The sequence below is a fragment of the Mixophyes fleayi genome, chromosome 10 (genome assembly GCF_038048845.1).
Source record: "Mixophyes fleayi isolate aMixFle1 chromosome 10, aMixFle1.hap1, whole genome shotgun sequence".
NCBI classification, from domain to species: Eukaryota; Metazoa; Chordata; class Amphibia; order Anura; family Limnodynastidae; genus Mixophyes; species Mixophyes fleayi.
Window position 1 is genome coordinate 25002954 of NC_134411.1, and position 25073 is coordinate 25028026.

General features: G+C 44.2%; 2 protein-coding genes across 3 annotated transcripts in view; one reads left to right on the forward strand and one right to left on the reverse strand.

Moving 5' to 3' along the window:
• The window catches only part of AGBL2 (AGBL carboxypeptidase 2), a 39942-nt gene extending 38865 nt beyond the window's left edge, over nucleotides 1-1077 (reverse strand). The window contains exons 1-2 of the mRNA XM_075188080.1: nucleotides 895-1077; nucleotides 246-315 (exon numbers count right to left, since the gene is read on the reverse strand). Coding sequence (XP_075044181.1) covers nucleotides 246-281 — 36 coding nt within the window. The 5' untranslated portion in view covers nucleotides 282-315; nucleotides 895-1077. The remainder of the gene's footprint in view (nucleotides 1-245; nucleotides 316-894) is intronic.
• Nucleotides 1017-25073, forward strand: part of MTCH2 (mitochondrial carrier 2) — a 30015-nt gene continuing 5958 nt past the window's right edge. The window contains exons 1-6 of one of the 2 annotated variants that reach the window (XM_075188083.1): nucleotides 1017-1138; nucleotides 10284-10368; nucleotides 16572-16678; nucleotides 18053-18079; nucleotides 18669-18725; nucleotides 22142-22199. In XM_075188083.1, coding sequence (XP_075044184.1) covers nucleotides 1052-1138; nucleotides 10284-10368; nucleotides 16572-16678; nucleotides 18053-18079; nucleotides 18669-18725; nucleotides 22142-22199 — 421 coding nt within the window. In that variant the 5' untranslated portion in view covers nucleotides 1017-1051. The remainder of the gene's footprint in view (nucleotides 1139-10283; nucleotides 10369-16571; nucleotides 16679-18052; nucleotides 18080-18668; nucleotides 18726-22141; nucleotides 22200-25073) is intronic. The other variant, XM_075188084.1, reaches the window with a different exon arrangement.

The following is a 25073-nucleotide window of genomic DNA, read 5'->3' on the forward strand; positions in this document are numbered from 1 at the left end:
TAGATAGATAGATAGATAGATAGATAGATAGATAGATAGATAGAGAGAGAGAGATAGATAGATAAATAGATAGATGATAGAGAGAGAGAGCTAGATAGATAGATAGATGATAGAGATAGATGATAGAGAGAGATAGATAGATAGATAGATAGATAGATAGATAAAGAGATAGATAGATAGATAGATAGATAGATAGATAGATAGATAGATAGATAAGATAGATAGATCAATAGATAAATAGATACCTCTGGTTTCAGGTCTGATTGGAGTGCAGGGCACATGATGGTATGGTATCTGTGTGCAATTTGAAGAAATCTGGGAACACAAATCATCATTTATTAATATAGCGCCAACAATTCTGTGGCACTGTACAGAGAATATCTGTCATTCACATCAGTCCTTGCCCCATTGGAGCTTACAGTCTAAGTTCTCTACCACGCACACAGGCACACAAAGACTATGGGTTATTTTGTCTGTGGCCAATTAACCTGACACACCAATAAAATAATATTAAGCATAATGTAATAATAAAAGTGCCTTGTGGTATATCAGTGTTGGCTAACCTGTGACACTCCAGGTGTTGTGAAACTACAAATCCCAGCATGGTTTGCCAATATATAGCAGCTTATTGCTGGAAGGGTATGCTGGGACTTGTAGTTTCACAACACCTGAAGTGTCACAGGTTAGCAAACACTGTGGAATAGTATAGAATTTAAAGAAGATCTGCACTTAACATACACCTACAAATAACATACACCTACAAATAACATACACCTACATATAACATACACCTACATATATTATCAACTTTTAAATACTAGCTAAAGTAATAATAATAATTAGTAATAATAACAGTGATTACTATCAGCATGTAGATAAGGCTGATGTACATACCTGCAGGCGCCCCTGTCTCACCTGGATCTCAGGCTCCGCCCCCCCACAAACTCTCCCCGTTGCCTGGAGACACGGGTCACGTGCCCACCTCTGCACTTCCGGCCCCGTGACGGTTTCTCCTTGAGTCCGCGACCCGGCTCACGTGACCCTCTCAAAGATGGCGGACACGGCCAGTCAGTTGATGTTGGGCTCCGGCCTGACCGTCGTGTCCCACCCGTTAATGTACGTGAAGATGCTGGTGCAGGTCAGTTTCCCACCCCCGGGGCGGGGCTGGTCGGTGTCACTGAGCCGGAGGGGCAGAGCTGTCAGGTGGGAGGGTGGTGGGCAGTGTGATCACACACATGTCCGGTGCTGTCACCTGTCCCTGGTGTGTGAGGTGGTGTCTGTGGAAGCTGTAGTCCCTGGTTCTGGGCGCTGTACAACGCATAGTACCACTGGTAGTGGCATAGTACCACTTCTGGTCTGTATTCTGTCATACAGAGTGAGATCAGATACTGATAATGACATAGTACAACTTCTAGTCTATATTCTGTCATACAGAGTGAGATCAGATACTGATAATGACATAGTACAACTTCTAGTCTGTATTCTGTCATACAGAGTGAGAACAGATACTGATCACTGCATAGTATCACTTCTAGTCTGTATTCTGTCATACAGGGTGAGATCAGATACTGATAAAGGCATAGTACCACTTCTGGTCTGTATACTGTTATACATACAGGATGAGATCAGATACTGATAAAGGCATAGTACCACTTCTGGTCTGTATACTGTTATACATACAGGATGAGATCAGATACTGATAATGACATAGTACAACTTCTGGTCTGCATTCTGTTATACATACAGGGTGAGATCAGATACTGATAAAGGCATAGTACAACTTCTGTACTGTATTCTGTTATATATACATGGTGAGAACAGCTACTGATTACTGCATAGTATCACTTCTCATCTGTATTCTGGGTACAGTTATACATACAGGGTGAGGGCAGCTACTGATTGTTGCACAGTACCACTCCTAATCTGTATTCTGAATAGAGTTATACTGTTGTGAACAGATACTGATTACTGCATAGTACCACTCCTATTCTGGATACAATTCTACACACATGGTGAGGACAGATACTGATAATGGCATAGTACCACTCCAGGGGCTAAATTTATCAAGCTGTGGTTTTGAAAAAATGGAGATGTTGTCTATAGCAACCAATCAGATTCTAGCTGTCATTTTGTAGCATGCACTACATTCTACAAAATGACAGCTAGAGGTGACACAATGCACGTAGACCGTGTCATAGTTTTGAAAGAAATCTCCGCTCATTTTCCCTCGCTTCCCATATTGGTGCGCAGAAAATGAGCTGTGATTTTTTTACTGTAATAGCTGGCATTGTGCGCATCTGAGCATTGAGGTGATGATCAGCGGCACCTCACCCCAAATTTAATCTGCCTCTATGTTAAGAATTAGTAAAATGAAGGCCTTAGGATCCTATATAGGAGAACTACACAATCAGTTTTAACGATTCAGTTTGTACTTTGGCATCCATCAAAGAGGTTATTTAGGAAGAACAAGACGCCCACTCTGCAGTGCAAATGTATCGTTGGACCTACCATTATTTCTACCGCAGTGTACAGGTGTGCCAGGCAAGATGGGCGCAATTGCGGAGAAGCAGTAAAATTTACATCACAATGAATGTTTTCTCTGTCTTTACAGAGTAGGAGCACTGATGCACCTCTAATTGTGGAGCAGTGAGCAAATGAGATTAGAGTTTACAGAGCAAGATTATTCAAATAAAAAGTTTGGGGAGGGCGCATTGAATGGGAGTCTATTACCGTGCAGAGGGTCGCACTACACAAATCTCCATCCTGGTTCGCACAGGGCTGGTACTTCTATGGGAGTAGGAGAGCTACCAGACCCACAAATGATGAGGCTTTTCCTGACCACCGTTAAGGTTAGGGTAATGAAAAAGACCTAGAGCAGCAACCTCAATGGTTCTAGTATAAAGGACAGTAAGTGGCTGGTTGCTGAAGAAGAGTCCAGGTCATCAGTCGGCAAAAGTGTGCAGATGGGTTGTTTATATTATTCTATATTTTTTATGTAGGTTTTTGTTTGTTTCATTTGCGTTATATCAGATCAAGAAAGGAATTATATTTAGTTACATTTTAATAAAGTGGTGAATGGGTGTTTACAAAAGTTGTGTGTGTTACTTTGATATGTTAGGCAGGGATCCACAGTCCACAAGATTCCCATTGCTTTTCAGTAGGGCAGCATGGTGGCTTAGTGGTTAGCCCTTCTGCCTCACAGCACTGCGGTCATGAGTTCAATTCTCAACCATGGACTTATCTGTGTGGAGTTTGTATGTTCTCCCCGTGTTTACGTGGGTTTCCTCTGGGGGCTTCAGGTTCCGCCCACACTCCAAAAACATACTGGTAGGTTAATTGGCTGCTGACAAAATTAACACTAGTGTGTGTATGTTAAAGAAAGTAGATTATAAGCTCCAATGGGACAGGGACTGATGTGAATGAGTTCTCTGCACATCGCTGTGGAATTAGTGGCGCTATATAAATAAATGATGATGCAGTGCTGGTAATCTCTAGATATTGGAGGAGGACACAGTGTTTATCACTATTCTTTTTCTATTTTTGTTGATTAGTTTATTACAGTATTTCAAATAATGTGAGCTGCACCTTTAATGTGCACTAATTCTAAAATGAAATGAATGTTTATCCAATGTGAAACGAAATTTAAGAATATATTTGTTACTCTCAGGCTGTAAGGGCTTTATAGAACCTCGCTGTCCAACAAGCTATGGTCATATCATTATAGCATTAAACGGTCATGTTGGCCGCACATGCCGATTTGCTCTACTGGAGTGTGGCCCACTCCTTTCATAAAATATCGATCAGGTTACTAAACTAGTAAAGACTGACTAACCAAGTTTATACACATATATATATATATATATATATATATATATATATATATATATATATATATATATATATGTATATATATGTGTGTATATATAGACACAGGCTTTCTGTAAACACTGACACTTTAATGCTGCATTAACATTTTAGTCCGCATAGGAACCCGTTTCTCATGCGTTAACGTGTGCTTCCAGTGCAATAAATTGCATTAGTAAAAACAATCTACATTAAAACATATGAAACGTGATTAGCACAACTAATATGCTACAATCTACATTTGCATGACTGTTTACAGACATCAAACGTGTGAACAAGAGGCACTTTTTATTTGATCTTACTGTCTTCTATAGCAATGTCTTTACTTAAAGATATTGCATAAAGAAAAGATGTTTTCTGCTGAAGGCATAAAAAACGATTTAGAAAGCCTGTATATTTCTCTTGCGTTGAGCTGGGCTCCATTCATATGAATACATAACAGTAACGTGTCTACACTTCAAGAAACAGTGGGATTAGCACTGAATGGAGGTATTTATAAAAACTGTTACATGAGTAGCAGCAGAAAAGGGAGCGTTATCCACTGTCATCTTTTCTAGCAGTTTATAAAATAAAAGCAGTTGTCTGGTTTCTACAGGTAACCCCACCATTTCTACTCCGCTCCCTGTACAATAGATTTTTCTAAATGTCAATTGATCTGCTGTTTTTAAAAATATATGAAATGCGGGTGCGATCTACAGGTGTGAATGACAGCTGGGTGATTTTCCTAGCAGCATTCTTAGTAAAGATTGACTTTTTGTTAGCAGAGCTATTGTAATCTTTGTACTGATTAGCAGAAGCATGGTTATGCACTTTAGGGCGTCCAAGCGTTCTTGTGTTTATAACCTGATAACCAGCCTCTCTGTTTGTTGTGATGCAGCATTGGCTGGATATTCATTACATTACCTAAATTAAGTTTTGGGGCTAGATTTACTAAACTGTGGGTTTGAAAAAGTGGAGATGTTGCCTATAGCAACCAATCAGATTCTAGCAGTCATTTATTTAGTACATTCTGCAAAATGACAGCTAGACTCTGATTGGTTGCTATAGGCAACTTCTCCCCTTTTTCAAACCTGCAGTTTATTAAATATACCTCTTAGTCTCCTTTTCTCATTCAGTTATCTTCCCTGCGATCACAGCTCAGCTTTTATTGTCAATTAAGATGGCAATTTTTCCTTTTTCCCTTTTGATATCTTGTCTTTATGATGTATGTTCTTTGTTTTATTCATAATATTTTCTCAATACTTTTAGTATACAGATATATTATATCCTAACAATAGCAAAACAGAAATTAGCCGTAAGGTGCCGCCGGGCACGGCCTCGATGTCTGACTGTGCACGTTGCTGCCCAATACAATACAGAGTCTCTGCTCGTTTTCTCCTTGCACTCGAGGGCAAAATGTGGACTGTTCGGGAGACACATCGCAATAATATTCCAGTTTTAATTTTGATGTTTTATTTGACCGAGTTGATATGGAGGTATCCTGTATTCTTGAATCATCGGCCAACCTAAGGGTATATTTACTAAACTGCCGGTTTGAAAAAGCAGAGATGTTGCCTATAGCAACCAATCAGATTCTAGTTATCATTTATTTAGTACGTTCTACAAAATAACAGCTAGAAGCTGATTGGTTGCTATAGGCAACATCTCCACTTTTTCAAACTCACAGTATTATTAAATAAACCCACTAGTGTTATGCATCTTATGTCTGTATTGGACGTATCTTCTTACTTTATTTGCTAAACAGAAATTGCAATAATTTCTTGCATATAGCTTAATGGCTGTTTCATTATATGTAACTCATTTAACAGTTGCATTGATCAGGGAAACAAAATGTAGCCATTTATTCAGCGTTCTACAGAGCAGTATATGGCTTTGTAGTTGTGTATGTGCTGTTGACTGTAGGCAGTGGATGAGGAGCGTAGAAGCTGGGTGTGTCATTTACAGATAGGGCAGACAAATCTATGTTGGTGGAGGAGTAGATGCCAATACATGTATGTAGCTGGTAAATCCGGCCTGTCACAGCAATAATTCTATAGGGCTGGGATCAAAAGCCATGCCAGGAGAGTGTTTATGGGTTTATCACTGTCTACAAGCTAATGATTATACAAGAGCTGGATAGGCTGTTGCAGAGTTAAAGTCCAAAAATAGATGGTTAAAGGTGAAGCCTCCTGCAGTCTTTGACACAGGCCCGACATAACACATTGTGACAAGTGAAAGGATGTGTTATGTGACCATAAAAAAAACTACTCTGCATTAACTCAACCATGCAGTATTCCGTTGTGAAATATCTGTTAATGAGTCATATTCACACAAGGCTAATGTGCTTTTTTTTAATTAATATTTAATAAGAATACCCCAGTCCTCTTAACCATGTTTACATGCATTATGTAGAGTCCTTTCCCTTCTATCACCTCTACCCCTTCGCCATCACTGATGAAGTTGGATTGAGAATTCGCCAGAACAGTTGCATTTCAAAGTCCAGCGAGATAACCGTAGGCGTTTGGACTTTGAGTGACGGCGGTGTGGAGCTGTGCAATGGTGCCTCAAGTACTTGGACTGATAAAGGCTCTACTCATAGTCCCTAATTGGAAACATGGCCCTCAGCCTGATTGTCACCAGAGAAGACTCAGGGGAGGGACCTCTGAAATTCAGATGACTTTTTTTAAAACTATTAATCAAACTGGAATTGGCCTGTAAGATAAATGCTGTAATGTCTGTGTCTTTTAAGTGGCACTTTGGATGAGATCATGTTCTAAGCAACCAAAAAGGAGCCAAGTAACGCCCTGATATGTTTATATTAGCAAAGATATTATAAGTTCAGAAATGCAAGGTACAACAATCACTGCCCATTTATTCAGTCACAATCGCCAATTACTTTATTGTTTCTGTACTATTAGTCTTGGTAAAGCTGGTGTCACAGATAATCCAGCATTATTTACAATATAAATGTTTGTGCTGTGTTGTTCATTTTTATTTCCCTTCGGTTTCTTTGGTCTCTGGCATGTTTGTTTCTCAAAGAGCCCTGGGAGGTAGATTAGGCTGGGTACACACTACAGAATTGTCCACCCCATGCGTTATTAACGATATTACCAATGACTTAAAGTGCCGATCAGCGTGCCGATTCATGTGTACACACTTACACAACTTGCCTTCAGATCTGTGATCTTCATCTGTCATAACCATCTGCTGAAAAGATTGTGACTCTGTAAACTCTATGAAGATCTGCCTACACTGCTGATTGTGAGTGCTTACATACTGCAAAATTTGCCTGACATTGATGGCAATCATTTATAGAGATTTTTAGTCCTTTTATAAAATCAAGTAAAACGATATGATGAGCTTTGCAACGATAAAACGTGATCTTGGAGCGTACACACTAATGTGATATCGGACCCAACACTCGATGATTCGCATGATAACCTATAGTGTGTACCCAGCCTTAGACTGATGTAGACACAAAGCAGTGGTTTGCCAACACCTGGTAGTTTTATTTATTCTGTTAATCATCTACATAACACAGCTGATGTTTGCAAAAAAGATTAATATATTTCCTGATCCTTTAATCCAGGCTTACCTAGACATGTAGCAAAGTACAAATAAAAGTGTTGCCTCATTTCATGCAACAAGCAATTGTTAGTTTGTATATTTAACCTTACAAGACAATAATCCTTATAAATCTTATAATTAATTAAGTGCACCCATAGAAAAGGATTCTAAAGTTGAAATGTAACTCTATTCACCCCAGCTACCCTCGTTTCGGTAAGACTCTAATCTCACGCCTGTGCAGAAATCCAGCTCTGATTGAGCGCTGTACACTGCTTGTCTCCCCGCACCTATCCCTTACATGGTAACAAATTTGATGGGTCTGTTTCCATGCATGACACCTGGCTCCAGTACACTGTAATGTGCTCTTTGTGATCACTTTAAAATATGACCCTTAACATTGTATTAGAGAAGCAGGAGACCTGCATGGAAATGACAGTTGCGTTTTTAAAAAACTATTTCACTATGGCCATTGCTGCCTCTGTCCCCAATTAGGTTAACTGATTTCAGTAATGGTTATTTGGCAAAGTATACTTTACAATTACAGTACAATTACAGCTTCATGCACATTATGCTGATGTTTACTCTGTAGTTCTGTACTATACCTATAGATCTCTGATTGTGGTATCATTAAAATAAGTAATGTCACTTTTCTTATAAGACAATGGAGCATATTCAATTGTCCGCGGTTTCCGCTGCGGAAAAACTATTACCGGTATTACGGTAATAGTAAGCCGGATTTCAGCTCGCAGCTCCCTGAGCCGCGAGCTGAAATCCAGCGAAAAAAGTACCGTAATACCGGTATTTACGCGCACTATTACCGTAATGATGGTAATAGTGCGCGTGGCACATAAATTTTGGCTGTAACGCCAACAATTGAATATGCCCCAGTGTGTCCATTATGGTATCAAAATCTTACTACTACTGTTTATTTATACCTGGTTGGCTAAACAGACAACATACATTATTTTGATAAAAATGTTGCATTTGTCTTTTGTTTTTGGACAAATTCTAAATATTGAATCTTTACACTTTTCTGTCATGGTGGAAACTTAACTTCTAATGAAATAAAAAAAAAAAGATTAAAATAATAGTAAAGATAGAATGTAGAGGCACCAGGTTATACAGTGGTACATGGTACACTTTTCTTTATCTGTACTAGGTTTTTATATCCACAGCGGTGACTCTCTGAAATCTTTCCAATTCTCTCTGTCGTTCTTCTTCTTCATCCATCTTTTCTTCCTTCTCCTGTCCGTTTTTATCCATTTGTCCGTGGTGACATCCGTGCTGGTCAGGTTCTGTGTCCAGATCGCGGTCACATTTGGATGGATTTGTGGACAAGTGTCATGGGGACCAAGGCACATTTCCTTTTTGCTGTAGAAGAAATGTTTCTTCTTGGGTCTAACCTTTGTCAGACACTCTGCAAACTGTCTGTCGCACTCACAAGCCATCCTGCCACACACGGTGGGCGACTTGCACTCCGTGTGTGACTGGCCGCACTGAAAATGGTAAAACTGCCACTTAATCTTGCTGTGGCACTGCAGATCGAGCCTCGAATAGCGGTAGCAGCAGTCGTGCTGGAAACAGCATCTGTCCACGTCGTCAACGGCGGTGCCCGAGCCTCCGGTGCCACAATAACAGCCATACAGGTTGATGCCCAACAATGGCACCTTAAGCCGGTTTCTATAACACCACAGGGTCACTACTAAATCCAGCACACCACGTTTTTGGCGCACAAGGGCATCAGTACAATTGCAGATCTGGTACCGGGAATAACATGTATAGACCAAGATGAACAGCACAAGCTTTTTCATTTCCAATTGCTGGCATAAGACAGGATCTTTCTGTAGAAACATAAATAAACGTTCTATTTCTGGCTATATAGAGTGTCTACAAAGTTAACAGGCTCCATATTGCATTGGTTTTCATACTATTTTAGTGTGGGGCTTACAGTACCATTTGTTAACCTCATGTCTTGAGTTAAAGTATTGATATTATTGTACTATAGTCAGATACTAAGTTCCCCTGTGCTGTTAGTAATGTAACACACTCTACCTGTTTGCGTGCAAGGTTCAAGCTTTCCTCCGATTCTTCTGCTGTTCTCTGCTTCCAGCTACTGTAATTTTGTCCTTATAAAATGCAGCGACTAATTATGTGATGGAAAGTAGCATAAAACATCCGGTGGCTTCAACCCATCTGCAACTGAACGCGTTTTGCAGACTTGTAACCCATCTCTATCCAGTATTTTACCCCTTTCTTTCACAATAGACTTTAAATGCAAGTTAAAGTTGTTAATTAGAAGTTTCTTCCTAGGAAAGGGTTACCATAACAGTCTTTGTGGTGTGTGGCAGAGAGCGACTAAATATAACAATTTGCTTTTCGTACCCATCAATTAAATTTATCTTGGCCGGGGTCCCTGTACAGACTTTAATCTAGAATTGCCATGTATAACGATTTGTAAGCATAACTAGCGCGTTTTGTTAAGATGACCCATTTTTGGGGGCACTTATGTTATTAAGCAGTTCCTAGCGTTCAGGAGAACCGTGTGTCTCTTCATGTGCAGTTGATTTTGAACAACTTGCACGCTACTTGATTTGGTGTAGTGAAGCAGAGGCGGTTCTGTGTATCTCCCAGTAGCTGAAACTGCTCTTCATGTATCCTGGTGGTGTTATGTACAGTCAGGGTCTACCTATAACTAACTGATGGCTATTCATGTAACCTGCCCCTTATGGTTGCATGGTCCATCTCTAATGCAGTTTGCACATCTGATTGAAGTGTTATGATAAAATATGTACATAAACTAAACACATTGTTCAGCCTTGGAAGTTGTATTATTGCGTTATTGCATTTATGAACTATACTGCTCTTGGTTTCAGGTGGGACACGAGCCGCTTCCGCCTACTTTAGGAAGAAACCTTTTTGGACGTCAGGTGTACCAGCTCCCTGGCCTTTTTGCATATGGTAGGTGCCCTTAACCAACGTGTTTGTTTTGCTCTTTTTAAATTTAAATCTGTGCAGAATCCCAAGTCTATATATTGTATCCGGAAAGTATCATGTGAAAAGATTTCCTGTAATATAATTAAATGAGACAAGATGCCAGGTGTACGAGGCTGGACTTGCGGACCATGATAAGTGTCCTATAAATCAGTCTCCTCTTTAGATGGTCACTGATTGAAATTGGTCCATAGAGGTGATGGTCATTCAAATACAAATAAATATGCAGTTGTATGTGGGGAGCTTGGAGGTGGCACTTAACAAGTTAATTTAATACTTGCTGACAGACTCCTCCCCTCTGCAACCCCCTCTAGCCTCAGTGTTTGTCGAGTGCCCAAGGAGTTGGGCTTACTGTGGCTACATCTTGCTGATTTTATTTTATTTTCATTCTATTTTCATTTATTTTGCAAACTGTCTATGCTGCACTGCAGCACATACACTGGTTGGGATACTATGCAGAACTGACAGGGGGCTCCTATGCAGAAAACAGCTGCAGCCGACGGAGTTCAGTGAGAGCAGGACGGCTCTTGCTGCCAGCGCTTCATGACTGGTGCTGCCAGCGCTCTCAGGGGCCACTGTCACACCGGAGCCCCTTCCTTGCATAGAGGCCATCAGGTCATTACAGTTAGGGGTACCGGCGCTGCCATTATGGGCAGAGAGCACCGGAACTTGGTAAATGGCGTCCGCCATTTGGATGCATTGTACCAAGTCTCTTCAGAGCATAGGGGGGACTTGAGTATACACTTTTGGTGCCATCTTTGTTACCAAAGAGGTGTAATGGCTGTTGTGCACTTAAACATATTGAAGTAGCATCAAAGGCAGCAGGTACCACTACAGAGCCTTTATGACGAAGGTAGATAAATGCGCTCCCCCATCATGGTAGGCTACATGGACTCTTCCTGAAGCAGGAAGATACACAGGAGATACAGACTTGCTGAGAGGCTCCTTTCTCTGAGACACGATGTGCTAGACCTCTGGAGGGCTAAGTACCTATTTTTTTTCTGTTATTATTATTATTATTATTATTATTATTATAGATATTAACAAACAAAAAAAAGTGAAAAAGTATCGCCTGATGTCCGGCGCTGCCATTAGGCAGAGAGCGTTGCACTGCAAATGCAGGCGGCCATTCCTGATTCAGATTATATCACTCCCCCGCAAATGCGGAGGAGGACTGGGGATCACGTTTTGGCCCACAAAGGAGACATAGGAGTACGGGGCTGACACGGGCTTACTATAGACGCACCACAGAAACAGCCGTATTTTGGCAGATATCACTATAGGTAAGAGAGAAAGCACAGTGAAGCAGCCGGATTAGGTGTTTCTCCGCCACCTGCTACAATACAATGGTGTATTCCTGAAGCGGGAACTGCAGACAGGAAGACGGTTACAAGGCTCCTCTCTCTGTCACTGATGGTCCCTGGCCACTAGGAGGGCTAAGTACTTTCATGGATTTTTTTGCATGTATGTATGTATGTATATCAATGGGTATGTATATATGTCTCTGTGTGTGTGTAAAATATATATACACTAATTATATATAAGTACAGTTCACTATTCTATTCAGCACCTATTTGTGTACATGTGTATAAGTATATGAGATGCTCTGTTTATTAAGTGACAAATGGTATTCCACAGTTAATATACATTTTGCTGTGTACAGTATCCTGCCTAGAGTTAACTTGGATAAGAAGTATACTCTGAAACAGGTATTAAATATTATATCCATGCAAATTGAGATACTGTTTGTGCTGAAAGCAAAGGAACAATATGTATCCTCTATATTTACTCATTTGGCACCTGTTCTGGCTGTGTTGCTTTCCTAAGGTGTGAAAAACACGAGGAACTGGTTTGCTGCAGCAGTTACCCGGTCACAGGAACAATGGCTGCAAAAGAAGCGCCCTGGTAAAAGGATTTACTGGTTATACTGTAAATAATAGTCTCTCTTGTGGACCGAAAGACCTGAGGCTGACTGCGGGGCTTACCCGTGTTAAGTAGGACCAAGAATGTACAGTCAGTAGCGACATGTGTTCAGCTACTTCCCAGGCCGATGAAGATGTAAACTAGTACTGAAGCCTTTTTCCGTTACTGTACTCCCTTCCAAGGGGGAAAAGTACCGGCCCCAAAGTAGATACGGGCCTTTGACCGGCTTGGTCACATAGCATCGGAGGTCCTCCCAGGAGAACCCAATCGCACGGAGGTTAGTGGAGACCTTAAACCATTTGACCTGGTTCTTGGTCTCGCCTACATGGGCGGCGCCATGAACGTAAGTGTCAGGGGTCCACTTGGGCCTGCCCTCGAAACCTGTCCACGCAAGGACTCTTCTAAATCAAAAGATGTATGGAGGATTCTGCTCACAGAATTTGACCTTTATCCTCCGCCGCGTTGAAGTATTGTACCGTGGGTGTCTGGAGTTTAAGACAGACATCTAACCGACATCCCAGCCTAATTCAATGCAGGATCATTAGGGCTTTGGAAACTTAAGCAGACCAGCGGGCAGTGCAGTTACAAGGCACTGCTCCCTATGGCATGCCATTGTCGGAGGTTCAGGCATACAGGTATGCGGAAACGTGGTACGTTCATTACTTGTCCTTAGACGGGGGTAGGACCTTCTGATTGAGGTCCTCCTGTGCCGAAACAGAGTTTGTAGAAATTCCCCAAACCCTATTCAGGTTGGGTCTTATTAGGGCCGGTAGCTGACATACATTATATGTTAGCCCACAGGAGATGAGTGCTCTCCTCCTGTGGTATATTTAAAAAGAAACTCTGGCTCCAAGAGTGACTCTTTTTTGCTGGCCCCTCCGGGGCGGCGAGTCTGACAAAGGTCAGTAGTCCAGAAACAGACCCCTTTCGGCCAGGGCTTATTCATTGGGGGGGCTGATCCTTTCTTCTCATAAGAGGCACCCAGACTCCTATCTTCCAGAGGCTGTCTAGAGCCTTGGCCTGGATCTTTAGTCTAGTACCACACTATTACATGGGATCCCACAAACAGATCAGCAAGGCTTATTTTGCTGGGATCCTATAATATAGGGCAGAGGAGTTATACTTCATCCTCCTTCGGCTTCCCCAGTCAGCTAGGTCGTTGAGTCCCATACTTGCTCTACGAGCCCTCATTCTGTATCTTTTCTTGACCTTTGGGTTAAGATCTACTGTGGTCTTCATTCTTTTCAGTTGACATCTGATTTGCCCTTTTTTTTGGGCTCAGTCTAGGAACGGGACTTGTACAACAGGGAGATGTGTGCCAGCAGTGGATTACACTCCTATATCTAAATGGGTGCCTGAGACGGGACCATCTCGCAACAGACAAGACCTTGGCATTGTGCACATGATACACAGTGATGCGGAGACCAGCCTATGGGACTGGAGAGCAGTGGTCTTTTTAATACAGAGGGGATCGGTATCCGACTTCAGATACCTGATCGTAGAGAATGTTCTACAGATATAAGTTGGACCATAGGGACATGTTACTGCCCCAGCAGGGGCTCGGTCACTTCCTTAAGGGTTCCAGTCCTCCTTCAGTCTGACAATATCATGGTTGTGATATGTGTCAATTGACTGGGTGGGACCAGGACTGCCAGAAGGCATTAAATTGCAGCCTTGGCTCATTGGGTAGATTTCTGTCGCAGCAGTCCCGGCGAGAAAGAAATCTCTCCGCACAGCTTCAGACGCTGTGCCAGCAGTGGAGTCCCTGATTATACACCACAATGTGTCCTGCCAGGGTCACCAGAATCCGGATTCTATTCAGCACCAGGGCTCCTACTGTTGATGTAGCTGTCTGAACCATGCAGGGGAAGTTCCAAATGGGACACCTGTTTCTCCCACTGTGCAGGGTCCCAGAGTCTCCGGGAGGTCTATGAAGGAGGCCCTTCTTAGGATTCTGCTGACTTCAAATTGAACATCGGGCTGCAGTATTCTCCTTGCTGGGTCCAGGGAGAAGGGGATAGTCTGCATCGCTTAGACCTCCTCCCCTTGTTCAAGACCGTTATGGTTGGCTTCTGATGGTTCAGGGGATTTTCATCCACAATAGTGGCCAGGAAACTTGTGGCTACCACAGTATCACAGGGTGCTCAGTACTTCGTAGGGAGGTGAGCAACACAACTTCTTTTTTCCTGTTTCTCACTTTCCGCAGATTATTGCAGGGGGATTTGCTGGTTCAGTTCCTTACTGTTCTGGAGTCAGCTTTTCCTCCTGGACTTGCTCTGTTTATTGCAGAGACCTGGCAATGTGCAAGAGGTGTGGGCCTTTCCCTAAGGGGATCTGCACACAACTCTAAGGTTCCTTCCCCGGCACCAAGGGGTAGCCTAAGACATTAGGTATTCATTCCGTTCCACCTTCATCAAAACCTTGTGTTCAGCTAAAGTGTGGTTGCCACTTGGTAGAGGAGTTCCTTGACCAAGGACCTTGGTGCAGGGTATAAGGCTAGAGGTCCCTTGGGGCTATGCCATATTCTCCATTTTATGTGATGTAAGGGCTGTTTCATACAGTTCCTTCACTCAAAACCAAATAAAGGGTAGAACAATTGGGCTTCATCTTTCATTAGCGCACCCATGGAAGCTGTTCATTTTTTTTATTCAGTCTCTTCACTCAGCCTATGATTATTTTTATTGTTTAAATTGAATCTGGAGGTTCTGGTGCCGGTCTTCGGGATCTGACTGCTTCTTTGGACCTTATCTCAGGGGGTTTTCTTTAACATATAGGGTTCATGCCTCCTCCTCATGTGGTGTGGCCATCCAACATTAGAAGGACTGGTTTCTGCTCGTATGGTTCCATACAGAGATTGGGAAAGGCTGGCTGCTAAGCAGACCATCGCTAGGAGCATTCTGTCCTCCGTCCAACAGGTCTCTCTATCGAGTCGACCTGTGTCAAATTGTCTTGGCGCCAATTCCACCCATTTGTAAGGGTGATCTGGGCTTCACTTAATGGTGTTTTAGCGGATCAACTTGGCTGAGGAGTTATATAGTCCTTTGGCTGTCATTTCACATACGTAACCTAGTTACTGTTGGCCCTATGGCCGCTGGTTTTTGGCCGCAGTGTTACGTGCCGGGCTTTAAGAGCGGTCTCTCCCTTCAAATGGCTGCTTTAGAACATCCCCATGGTATCCGTGTCCCCCAGATAGGATGAAAGAGAAAAAAGGATTTTTATACTTACGGTAAATCCGTTCCTCTGATTCCATCTGGGGGACACTGCATTCCCTCCCTTCTGCTATTTGGTCTACGGTGGTGGTTTCCCCTTACCTTGGGGCTTTTTATATTACACTGAGGCTAGAGGGGGTTGCAGAGGGGAGGAGTCTGTCAGCAAGTATTAATTTAACTCGTTAAGTGCCAACTCCAAGCTCCCCACATACAACCCCAAGGTAGCAGTGTCCCCCAGATGGAATCAGAGAAACGTATTTACCGTAAGTATACAAATCCTCTTATTCCCCAATTTATTTTACACATTTGTATTTGTCTTTCTGCTGTTTGTGAAAATTAAAACTGCTGTTCGCTGCAAGTTAAACACAAGTATGAACAGCGGTTTCAATTTTCACACTTTCTTTTAAATGCAACTTGTTTCATTTAAATACATCAACATATTGCGTCAGAAAGACATTGTGAGCACATTGAGAATCTGTTGAGAGGCATTTATATATTTTATTGCACATGATTTTGGCTTTAGCAAGATGACCACTTCCTGTTTTGACAAATGCATGTTTAAAAAAAAAACAACAAAATGGGTTGAACACCCTTTTAAATGCTTATAGAAGTACAGTTCCTCTATAACGCGTGTTACAATGCCAGTAAATATGGATAAACACATTCCAAACACCAGTTTGTATGTTCCTTTATGATTGAAAAAACAACTTTTACACTTCTCTGTTCCCTGGATTAATAAGGGATTACTGTGTTGCAGAGCATTGCAACATATTTGCAGTTAGTAAAAACTATAAGCACATCGCACTTTTTCTCGGTGAATAGGAAATGGTTTTAGAGGGCTATTGTCTTTTCAAGCTCACTTTATGCATAACAGATAATGTCCAGCATACAAGGGGATATTTAGAAACAACTTGACTATGTCCTTTCCTGCACCCCCAGAAGGCAGCAGATATATCACACAGGGGTAGAGATCAGTCTTGCGTTCATGGTGCCTTGTGCATGCCAATGAGATTTGTACATTTTTTTTTGTATTTGCAGCAAAACACATAATTAGTATTGATGGCAAGATGGGACTTTTCAAGGGCTTGACTCCTCGACTGTGTGCTGGAGCCGTAGGCACTGTGGTGCATGGCAAAGTCTTACAGGTAATAACTATTTACAGTCTTTGAGAGAAAAATTGAACAGTACCTAAAATAAGCAGGACGTGCTGTTTTTTGGCATTGCGAGCATACGTTTTATTGGGGGATATTTATGATTGTTTTACAGATAACTCCATAAAGGTGGTGTTGCCCATAGCAACCAATCGTTTGCTTTCATTTTCTAAACTGTACTAGAATTATGACCATCTGGTTGGTTGCTTTGGTCAGCACCACTGTTTCTTCTAAGGTAGCCGTAGAACCTTTTTCAGAAATCTCCCATACATTTATTGATTTCTAATGTTTTTTTGTTGTTTGTTTTTTTTGAAGGACCGGTAAATGAAAAACAAAATATTTGTTTAAATTCCCCTTTTTTAAAACTTGGTTTCTCTACGTACTGTTCGCCCCATCTTTGGTTTGTCCGTTGTCTATAGACAAGAGCAGTTTTCTCCCCAGAAAATGTTTTCAGCCGGGTAACATTAAGAAGCAGCCGGGTGGGGGTAGTTGTAATACTTTGCAATAATATTGAAAATTATTGGAGGTTAATGCCCACACCTGCCAGGACTGGTCTGACACACTGCTGGCTGTAGTACTCACATAGTGTCTGTTATAACAGGAGAAATAATGGTGTATTCTATTCTAGTAGGACTCCTTGGGCTCCAAGAGCACCCACGAAATAGGTTCTTGGGAGAACACTGAAGAGGGGAAGGGATTAGATATTGTTAGGAATAGGAAAAAAAAATATATGAGCAATTACTTTACATTTTGGTTTACTGCTCCTTTAACGGGCCTCTTATGGGTTTTCTCAGTAATTATTTTTTTTTTCTGTTCGTTAAACATTTATTTGTGGTTGAGAATATTCTGGGTGTACTAAATGCTTTCCCCACGTACTGCAGCACGGTTTGACGACTTGAAAATTTGCACCCTTTATCTGGATTTGTAATTTGTTTAACTTGTGCTAAATACATTATATGAAGCAAGAAGAGTTCATAAAAACTGCGACACACCCAAATGCAGGTAAAAATAGGAAAATTGTGTTGAAATCGGAAAAAATGTGTCCCAATGTCAGACTATTGTGAAAAACACTAGTAAATTCATGTCAGGTTGGTAGGCAAGGTTGTGACAGGGTTTGCAGTGTCTCCTGACATGGATAATCTGGAGTCAAATAATGGCAAAACCGTGTCAAAGGTCACTGCACAGCAGCAGTTTCCGAAAAGGAACGAAAGATCGTTTAAGACTTAAGAAGGTTTTCTGGCTAATTTGTGAAGTCACCCGGTACAGTTCCTGTTAGTGTTTCTATATGTTGTATATGGTGGATACTTTCACGGTTGTGCTTTGGTCTTAACAACTCCTTCTTACACTTTTTTTTTTTTTTCTTCCCAGTGTTACCAGAACCAGAACCAGTTAGAGGTAAGTAGCTGTTGGCTCTAACCATGGACTGTGACACATTCACATTTCATGTTTGCTTGTCTGGCATGGAGAATGGATGAGGTTATGATGCACTTGGGTGGCTGCTGTCTAATACTTTTGTAGACTTGTCGTTGGCTGAAATTGTTGCGTACAAGATTAACGATTAAATAAATCAAAGCACTTTTTTCTAAAGCATCTGTTTTCCGTGCACGGTCTTCGTGTCTTTCCTTGATGTCCGCTAGTTGTATTGCACATTTGACTGCAAGTTTAGACCTGTATCAATAAGGGATCATTGTTACGCTGCTCGGAAAGTGTATCGGAGGTCAGTCAACTCTGGAGACCTCTCGGGGTCCTCCGGTACCAATATGAGCTGTGGGGAGAGCAGAGTATGTGGCTTTGTGGGGTGAGGTGTTGGCACAATGCAAAGGTAGTTTGAAAGCTTTCGATAAAGACTAATCTGGAAAATTAGCAATTTAAAATGCCTGCAATACACTTCAGATAAGTCTCTTTCATGGTCATTGTAAGTCTGGCTGTGGGGTCCTGTGTGTGCTAAATTCATATCTTTGTTTTTTATTTTGTTCCCGTGCAGGAGTTGGGAAGTGATCAGAAAGAAAACAGCAGCTCCCTTGACCACGTTATCAAAGAGGTAAAGACCTAAATACAGGCTCTGTATGTAAATGTCACCTCTGTGTGGGTATGTGATGGGACGCACGCCTTCTGTGTGGGTATGTGATGGGACGCACGCCTTCCCTTCTGTGTGGGTATGTGATGGGGCGCACGCCTTCTGTGTGGGTGTGTGATGGGACGCACGCCTTCTGTGTGGGTGTGTGATGGGACGCACGCCTTCTGTGTGGGTGTGTGATGGGACGCACGCCTTCTGTGTGGGTGTGTGATGGGACGCACGCCTTCTGTGTGGGTGTGTGATGGGACGCACGCCTTCTGTGTGGGTGTGTGATGGGACGCACGCCTTCTGTGTGGGTGTGTGATGGGACGCACGCCTTCTGTGTGGGTGTGTGATGGGACGCACGCCTTCTGTGTGGGTGTGTGATGGGACGCACGCCTTCTGTGTGGGTGTGTGATGGGACGCACGCCTTCTGTGTGGGTTTGTGATGGGACGCACGCCTTCTGTGTGGGTTTGTGATGGGACGCACGCCTTCTGTGTGGGTGTGTGATGGGACGCACGCCTTCTGTGTGGGTTTGTGATGGGACGCACGCCTTCTGTGTGGGTGTGTGATGGGACGCACGCCTTCTGTGTGGGTGTGTGATGGGACGCACGCCTTCTGTGTGGGTGTGTGATGGGACGCACGCCTTCTGTGTGGGTGTGTGATGGGACGCACGCCTTCTGTGTGGGTGTGTGATGGGGCGCACGCCTTCTGTGTGGGTTTGTGATGGGACGCACGCCTTCTGTGTGGGTGTGTGATGGGACGCACGCCTTCTGTGTGGGTGTGTGATGGGGCGCACGCCTTCTGTGTGGGTGTGTGATGGGACGCACGCCTTCTGTGTGGGTGTGTGATGGGACGCACGCCTTCTGTGTGGGTGTGTGATGGGACGAACGCCTTCTGTGTGGGTGTGTGATGGGACGCACGCCTTCTGTGTGGGTGTGTGATGGGACGCACGCCTTCTGTGTGGGTGTGTGATGGGACGCACGCCTTCTGTGTGGGTGTGTGATGGGACGCACGCCTTCTGTGTGGGTGTGTGATGGGACGCACGCCTTCTGTGTGGGTGTGTGATGGGACGCACGCCTTCTGTGTGGGTGTGTGATGGGACGCACGCCTTCTGTGTGGGTGTGTGATGGGACGCACGCCTTCTGTGTGGGTGTGTGATGGGACGCACGCCTTCTGTGTGGGTGTGTGATGGGACGCACGCCTTCCCTTCTGTGTGGGTGTGTGATGGGACGCACGCCTTCTGTGTGGGTGTGTGATGGGACGCACGCCTTCCCTTCTGTGTGGGTGTGTGATGGGACGCACGCCTTCCCTTCTGTGTGGGTGTGTGATGGGACGCACGCCTTCCCTTCTGTGTGGGTGTGTGATGGGGCGCACGCCTTCTGTGTGGGTGTGTGATGGGGCGCACGCCTTCTGTGTGGGTGTGTGATGGGACGCACGCCTTCTGTGTGGGTGTGTGATGGGACGCACGCCTTCTGTGTGGGTGTGTGATGGGACGCACGCCTTCTGTGTGGGTGTGTGATGGGACGCACGCCTTCTGTGTGGGTGTGTGATGGGACGCACGCCTTCTGTGTGGGTGTGTGATGGGACGCACGCCTTCTGTGTGGGTGTGTGATGGGACGCACGCCTTCTGTGTGGGTGTGTGATGGGACGCACGCCTTCTGTGTGGGTGTGTGATGGGACGCACGCCTTCTGTGTGGGTGTGTGATGGGACGCACGCCTTCTGTGTGGGTGTGTGATGGGACGCACGCCTTCTGTGTGGGTGTGTGATGGGACGCACGCCTTCTGTGTGGGTGTGTGATGGGACGCACGCCTTCTGTGTGGGTGTGTGATGGGACGCACGCCTTCTGTGTGGGTGTGTGATGGGACGCACGCCTTCTGTGTGGGTGTGTGATGGGACGCACGCCTTCTGTGTGGGTGTGTGATGGGACGCACGCCTTCTGTGTGGGTGTGTGATGGGACGCACGCCTTCTGTGTGGGTGTGTGATGGGACGCACGCCTTCTGTGTGGGTGTGTGATGGGACGCACGCCTTCTGTGTGGGTGTGTGATGGGACGCACGCCTTCTGTGTGGGTGTGTGATGGGACGCACGCCTTCCCTTCTGTGTGGGTGTGTGATGGGACGCACGCCTTCTGTGTGGGTGTGTGATGGGACGCACGCCTTCTGTGTGGGTGTGTGATGGGACGCACGCCTTCTGTGTGGGTGTGTGATGGGACGCACGCCTTCCCTTCTGTGTGGGTGTGTGATGGGACGCACGCCTTCTGTGTGGGTGTGTGATTGGACGCACGCCTTCTGTGTGGGTGTGTGATGGGGCGCACGCCTTCTGTGTGGGTGTGTGATGGGGCGCACGCCTTCTGTGTGGGTGTGTGATGGGACGCACGCCTTCTGTGTGGGTGTGTGATGGGACGCACGCCTTCCCTTCTGTGTGGGTGTGTGATGGGACGCACGCCTTCCCTTCTGTGTGGGTGTGTGATGGGACGCACGCCTTCCCTTCTGTGTGGGTGAGTGATGGGACGCACGCCTTCCCTTCTGTGTGGGTGTGTGATGGGACGCACGCCTTCCCTTCTGTGTGGGTGTGTGATGGGACGCACGCCTTCTGTGTGGGTGTGTGATGGGACGCACGCCTTCTGTGTGGGTGTGTGATGGGGCGCACGCCTTCTGTGTGGGTGTGTGATGGGGCGCACGCCTTCCCTTCTGTGTGGGTGTGTGATGGGGCGCACGCCTTCCCTTCTGTGTGGGTGTGTGATGGGACGCACGCCTTCCCTTCTGTGTGGGTGTGTGATGGGACGCACGCCTTCCCTTCTGTGTGGGTGTGTGATGGGACGCACGCCTTCCCTTCTGTGTGGGTGTGTGATGGGACGCACGCCTTCCCTTCTGTGTGGGTGTGTGATGGGACGCACGCCTTCCCTTCTGTGTGGGTGTGTGATGGGACGCACGCCTTCCCTTCTGTGTGGGTGTGTGATGGGACGCACGCCTTCCCTTCTGTGTGGGTGTGTGATGGGACGCACGCCTTCCCTTCTGTGTGGGTGTGTGATGGGACGCACGCCTTCCCTTCTGTGTGGGTGTGTGATGGGACGCACGCCTTCCCTTCTGTGTGGGTGTGTGATGGGACGCACGCCTTCCCTTCTGTGTGGGTGTGTGATGGGACGCACGCCTTCCCTTCTGTGTGGGTGTGTGATGGGACGCACGCCTTCCCTTCTGTGTGGGTGTGTGATGGGACGCACGCCTTCCCTTCTGTGTGGGTGTGTGATGGGACGCACGCCTTCCCTTCTGTGTGGGTGTGTGATGGGACGCACGCCTTCTGTTCTCTGTGGGTGTGTGATGGGACGCACGCCTTCTGTTCTCTGAGGGTGTGTGATGGGACGCACGCCTTCTGTTCTCTGAATGTTTCTCTCTTTCAGACCACTCAGGAGATGGTTGCTCGTTCTGCTGCTACCCTCATTACACATCCCTTCCATGGTATGTCCGGTTCTGTCGTATGGACTAGCCACATTGTTTACAATGTACTCCTGAAATAAGGGGATCATTCCTAGTTCTCTCTAGGGCTGCTTTATTGTAAATAAGATTGTAAAATTGGCAACATTTAGGACAGCTGCAGTTAGTGGCTAGAAAGTGAAACACTGATATAATCATGTAAGAGGGAGCTGAGCCCCCACTTGCAGCCAGTAAGACCTGTACGTGCCTGGTCATTGAGCCTATCAATACGGAATTGTGCAAGGGGGATTCAGGACCATTCTTCCACAAGAAAGTCACCTGCTTGATGGTGGTGGGAAATACATGTTCATTATTCCAGAATATCTCATAAATTCTTAGTTGGGTTCCTATTTGGTGACTGAGAAGGCCAAGATATATGGATAACATCATTGTCATGCATATCAAGCGATTGGGTAACCACATACTCTATGGGGGTTTGGTCGTACTGGAAGACAACCCTCCCATCGGGAGAGAAATGCTGTTACACGGTATAAAGCTGATCGCTCAGTACCGTTACGTAGCAATTAGCATTGACTTCGACTTGGAATAAATGCACCCAAACCACACCAGGAAAATGTGCTCCACATGATCCCCACAACCCGTCGCTGTTGTAAGCAAATCCTCCGGGTGTAGAGTTCGTTAGGTCTAAAACACACACGCACTCATCTGTTTGTCGAGAACATGGCGAAGGATCTTTCCTCTGACTAGATCACCTTCCTCCAGTGTTCGGCATTCCATTGCCTGTGCTCTTTGCAATTATTCGCCTGATTTGCCTTGTGCACAGATATCACAATCCTGGAGTATAGGCTTCCTCCCACTGATTCCTTTTGCTGATGATGATTTCTCCTCAGATGCTAATGTCATCTTAGATACCATTGCTCGTGAATCTTTAGCAAGTTGAGCTGTCTTGATCACTGAAACTATAGGCAACCAAAGTAGTCTACTATCTTTATACATGACCATGCCTATATGTTTGCTTAATTTAAACATGCTTGTTTGGAAGCCCCTGCTTTCAGTATGATTGGTGCCCCTAATTTACCAAGATTTGTTTGTCCACAACCTATGCCACTAAGAAAGCACATTTATCTTTGTTCCTGAACCCAGATAAAGAAATAGTGCACTATGGTTTTTAAATATTAGATGAAACAGACCACAGTAGACTACACTGACTAGATACGATTCCATTGTAGAGCATGATAAGGTTACCCGTTGCCTACACAGTGGGGGCAGTCGTATTGTGGACCAGGCCAGTGTTCACTAGGGTCTAGTGACCTCAGAGTCGTGAGGCACAATGTGATGTCCCTAAGTCCTAGTGAGCTCATTACTGTTTGTAGCAGTATCCAGTGTGTGTAGGTGACGGACACCACTTTAAGTGGACTTGTAACAGTAGTTTTAAATGAAATATTTGCCAGTGGTTGGTCTATTGTGGCCATTTCCTTTGATGCCAGTATTTCGAAGTTTCCAGATAAGAGATCCCGTAATTCTGCAGACAATTGTAAACACACATGGAAGAGGTCCCTGTCCCAAGGAGCTTACATTCTAAATTAATAGGAAATAAACAGGTGTTTAAAGTTTCACCTGCATTCCCCACCTGATCTTTTGCTCATCAGCTTCTGCTTTAAAGCCAGCAACGAGTTAATCCAGAGCAGTGGCATAGTCTTAAATATAGACTGAGGAGACGAGAATAGGTTTCTGCAGGTGTTCCTAGACTTGAGTGTACCGGATATCCAGGACAGACACCTAGAATGAAAATAGGATACAGCGAGCTTCCTTTCTATGTCACAAGACGGAATGTTTTTTTTTATATGCTCCATTTACCAGTAACATCTGTTCTCTATAAGTTTTACTTATTTACTTTGACGCAAAGCTGGTGGTCATTAACTTCAACTCTAGGGGGTATATTTACTAAACTGCGTGTTTGAAAAGTGGAGATGTTGCCTATAGCAACCAATCAGATTCTAGTTATTTAGTACATTCTACAAAATGACAGAATCTGGTTGCTATAGGCAACATCTCCACTTTTTTTTTTTTTTAAAACCGGAGTTTAGTAAATATACTCCTAGGACTCTGGGTTTCATTTACAAAGTGGAGAATGTATGAAAACCTGTCTATTTGTGTGTTATGTACACTTTTTGTGTCATCTGTAGACACACACATGGGTTGAAGCAGCAAGGCGGTGTGGATTAGAAAGTGGAGAATGTTTTTGCTCATTGCGATGGGAGGGGGTGACGCACATGGACAGGGTCAAGGAGTTTTTGGGAGAATGCTGATTAGCCACATTAAAGGAGATGCATATTATTTACAAGTGTTCCCATTCTAGCTTGGGTCCGTGGAGACTTCTGGTTTTATACAATCTGCAAAGTGGTGGAAATCCAAACTTGGCCACTAGTTTTACTGGGATGCATTCTGCTCAATCTAAGCTCATATCGTACCAGAAATGCTTTAATATGTGCACATAAACCAATGTAAATATCGGACCAAATGTTAAAGCTGTGACAGTTCAAGGAAAAGTAGCCTCAGTGACTGTTTAAGGTGAAAAAAGAACGCTCGTAATGAAGGTGTTGGTCTAAATGTGGTGTTACAGCACTATGAGGTGACCTTTCTGTCCAGACCACAAGCTACAAAATGTATTTGAAAATATCTACGCAGATGAAGATCAAAAAGCATTTCAATGTAAACAAAAAATATGCAAATCTCATCACATTTTTTTTTTCTCTTATCTTTATGTTCGAGAATGAGAAAATTAAATCTACGAACTAAAAGATGATAAATTCCAGCAATAGCACTGGAAATAGCCTTATGTAGATTTACACAGTGAGCCAGGTGTATATTCCCTATTGATGACTAAGTAATATAACT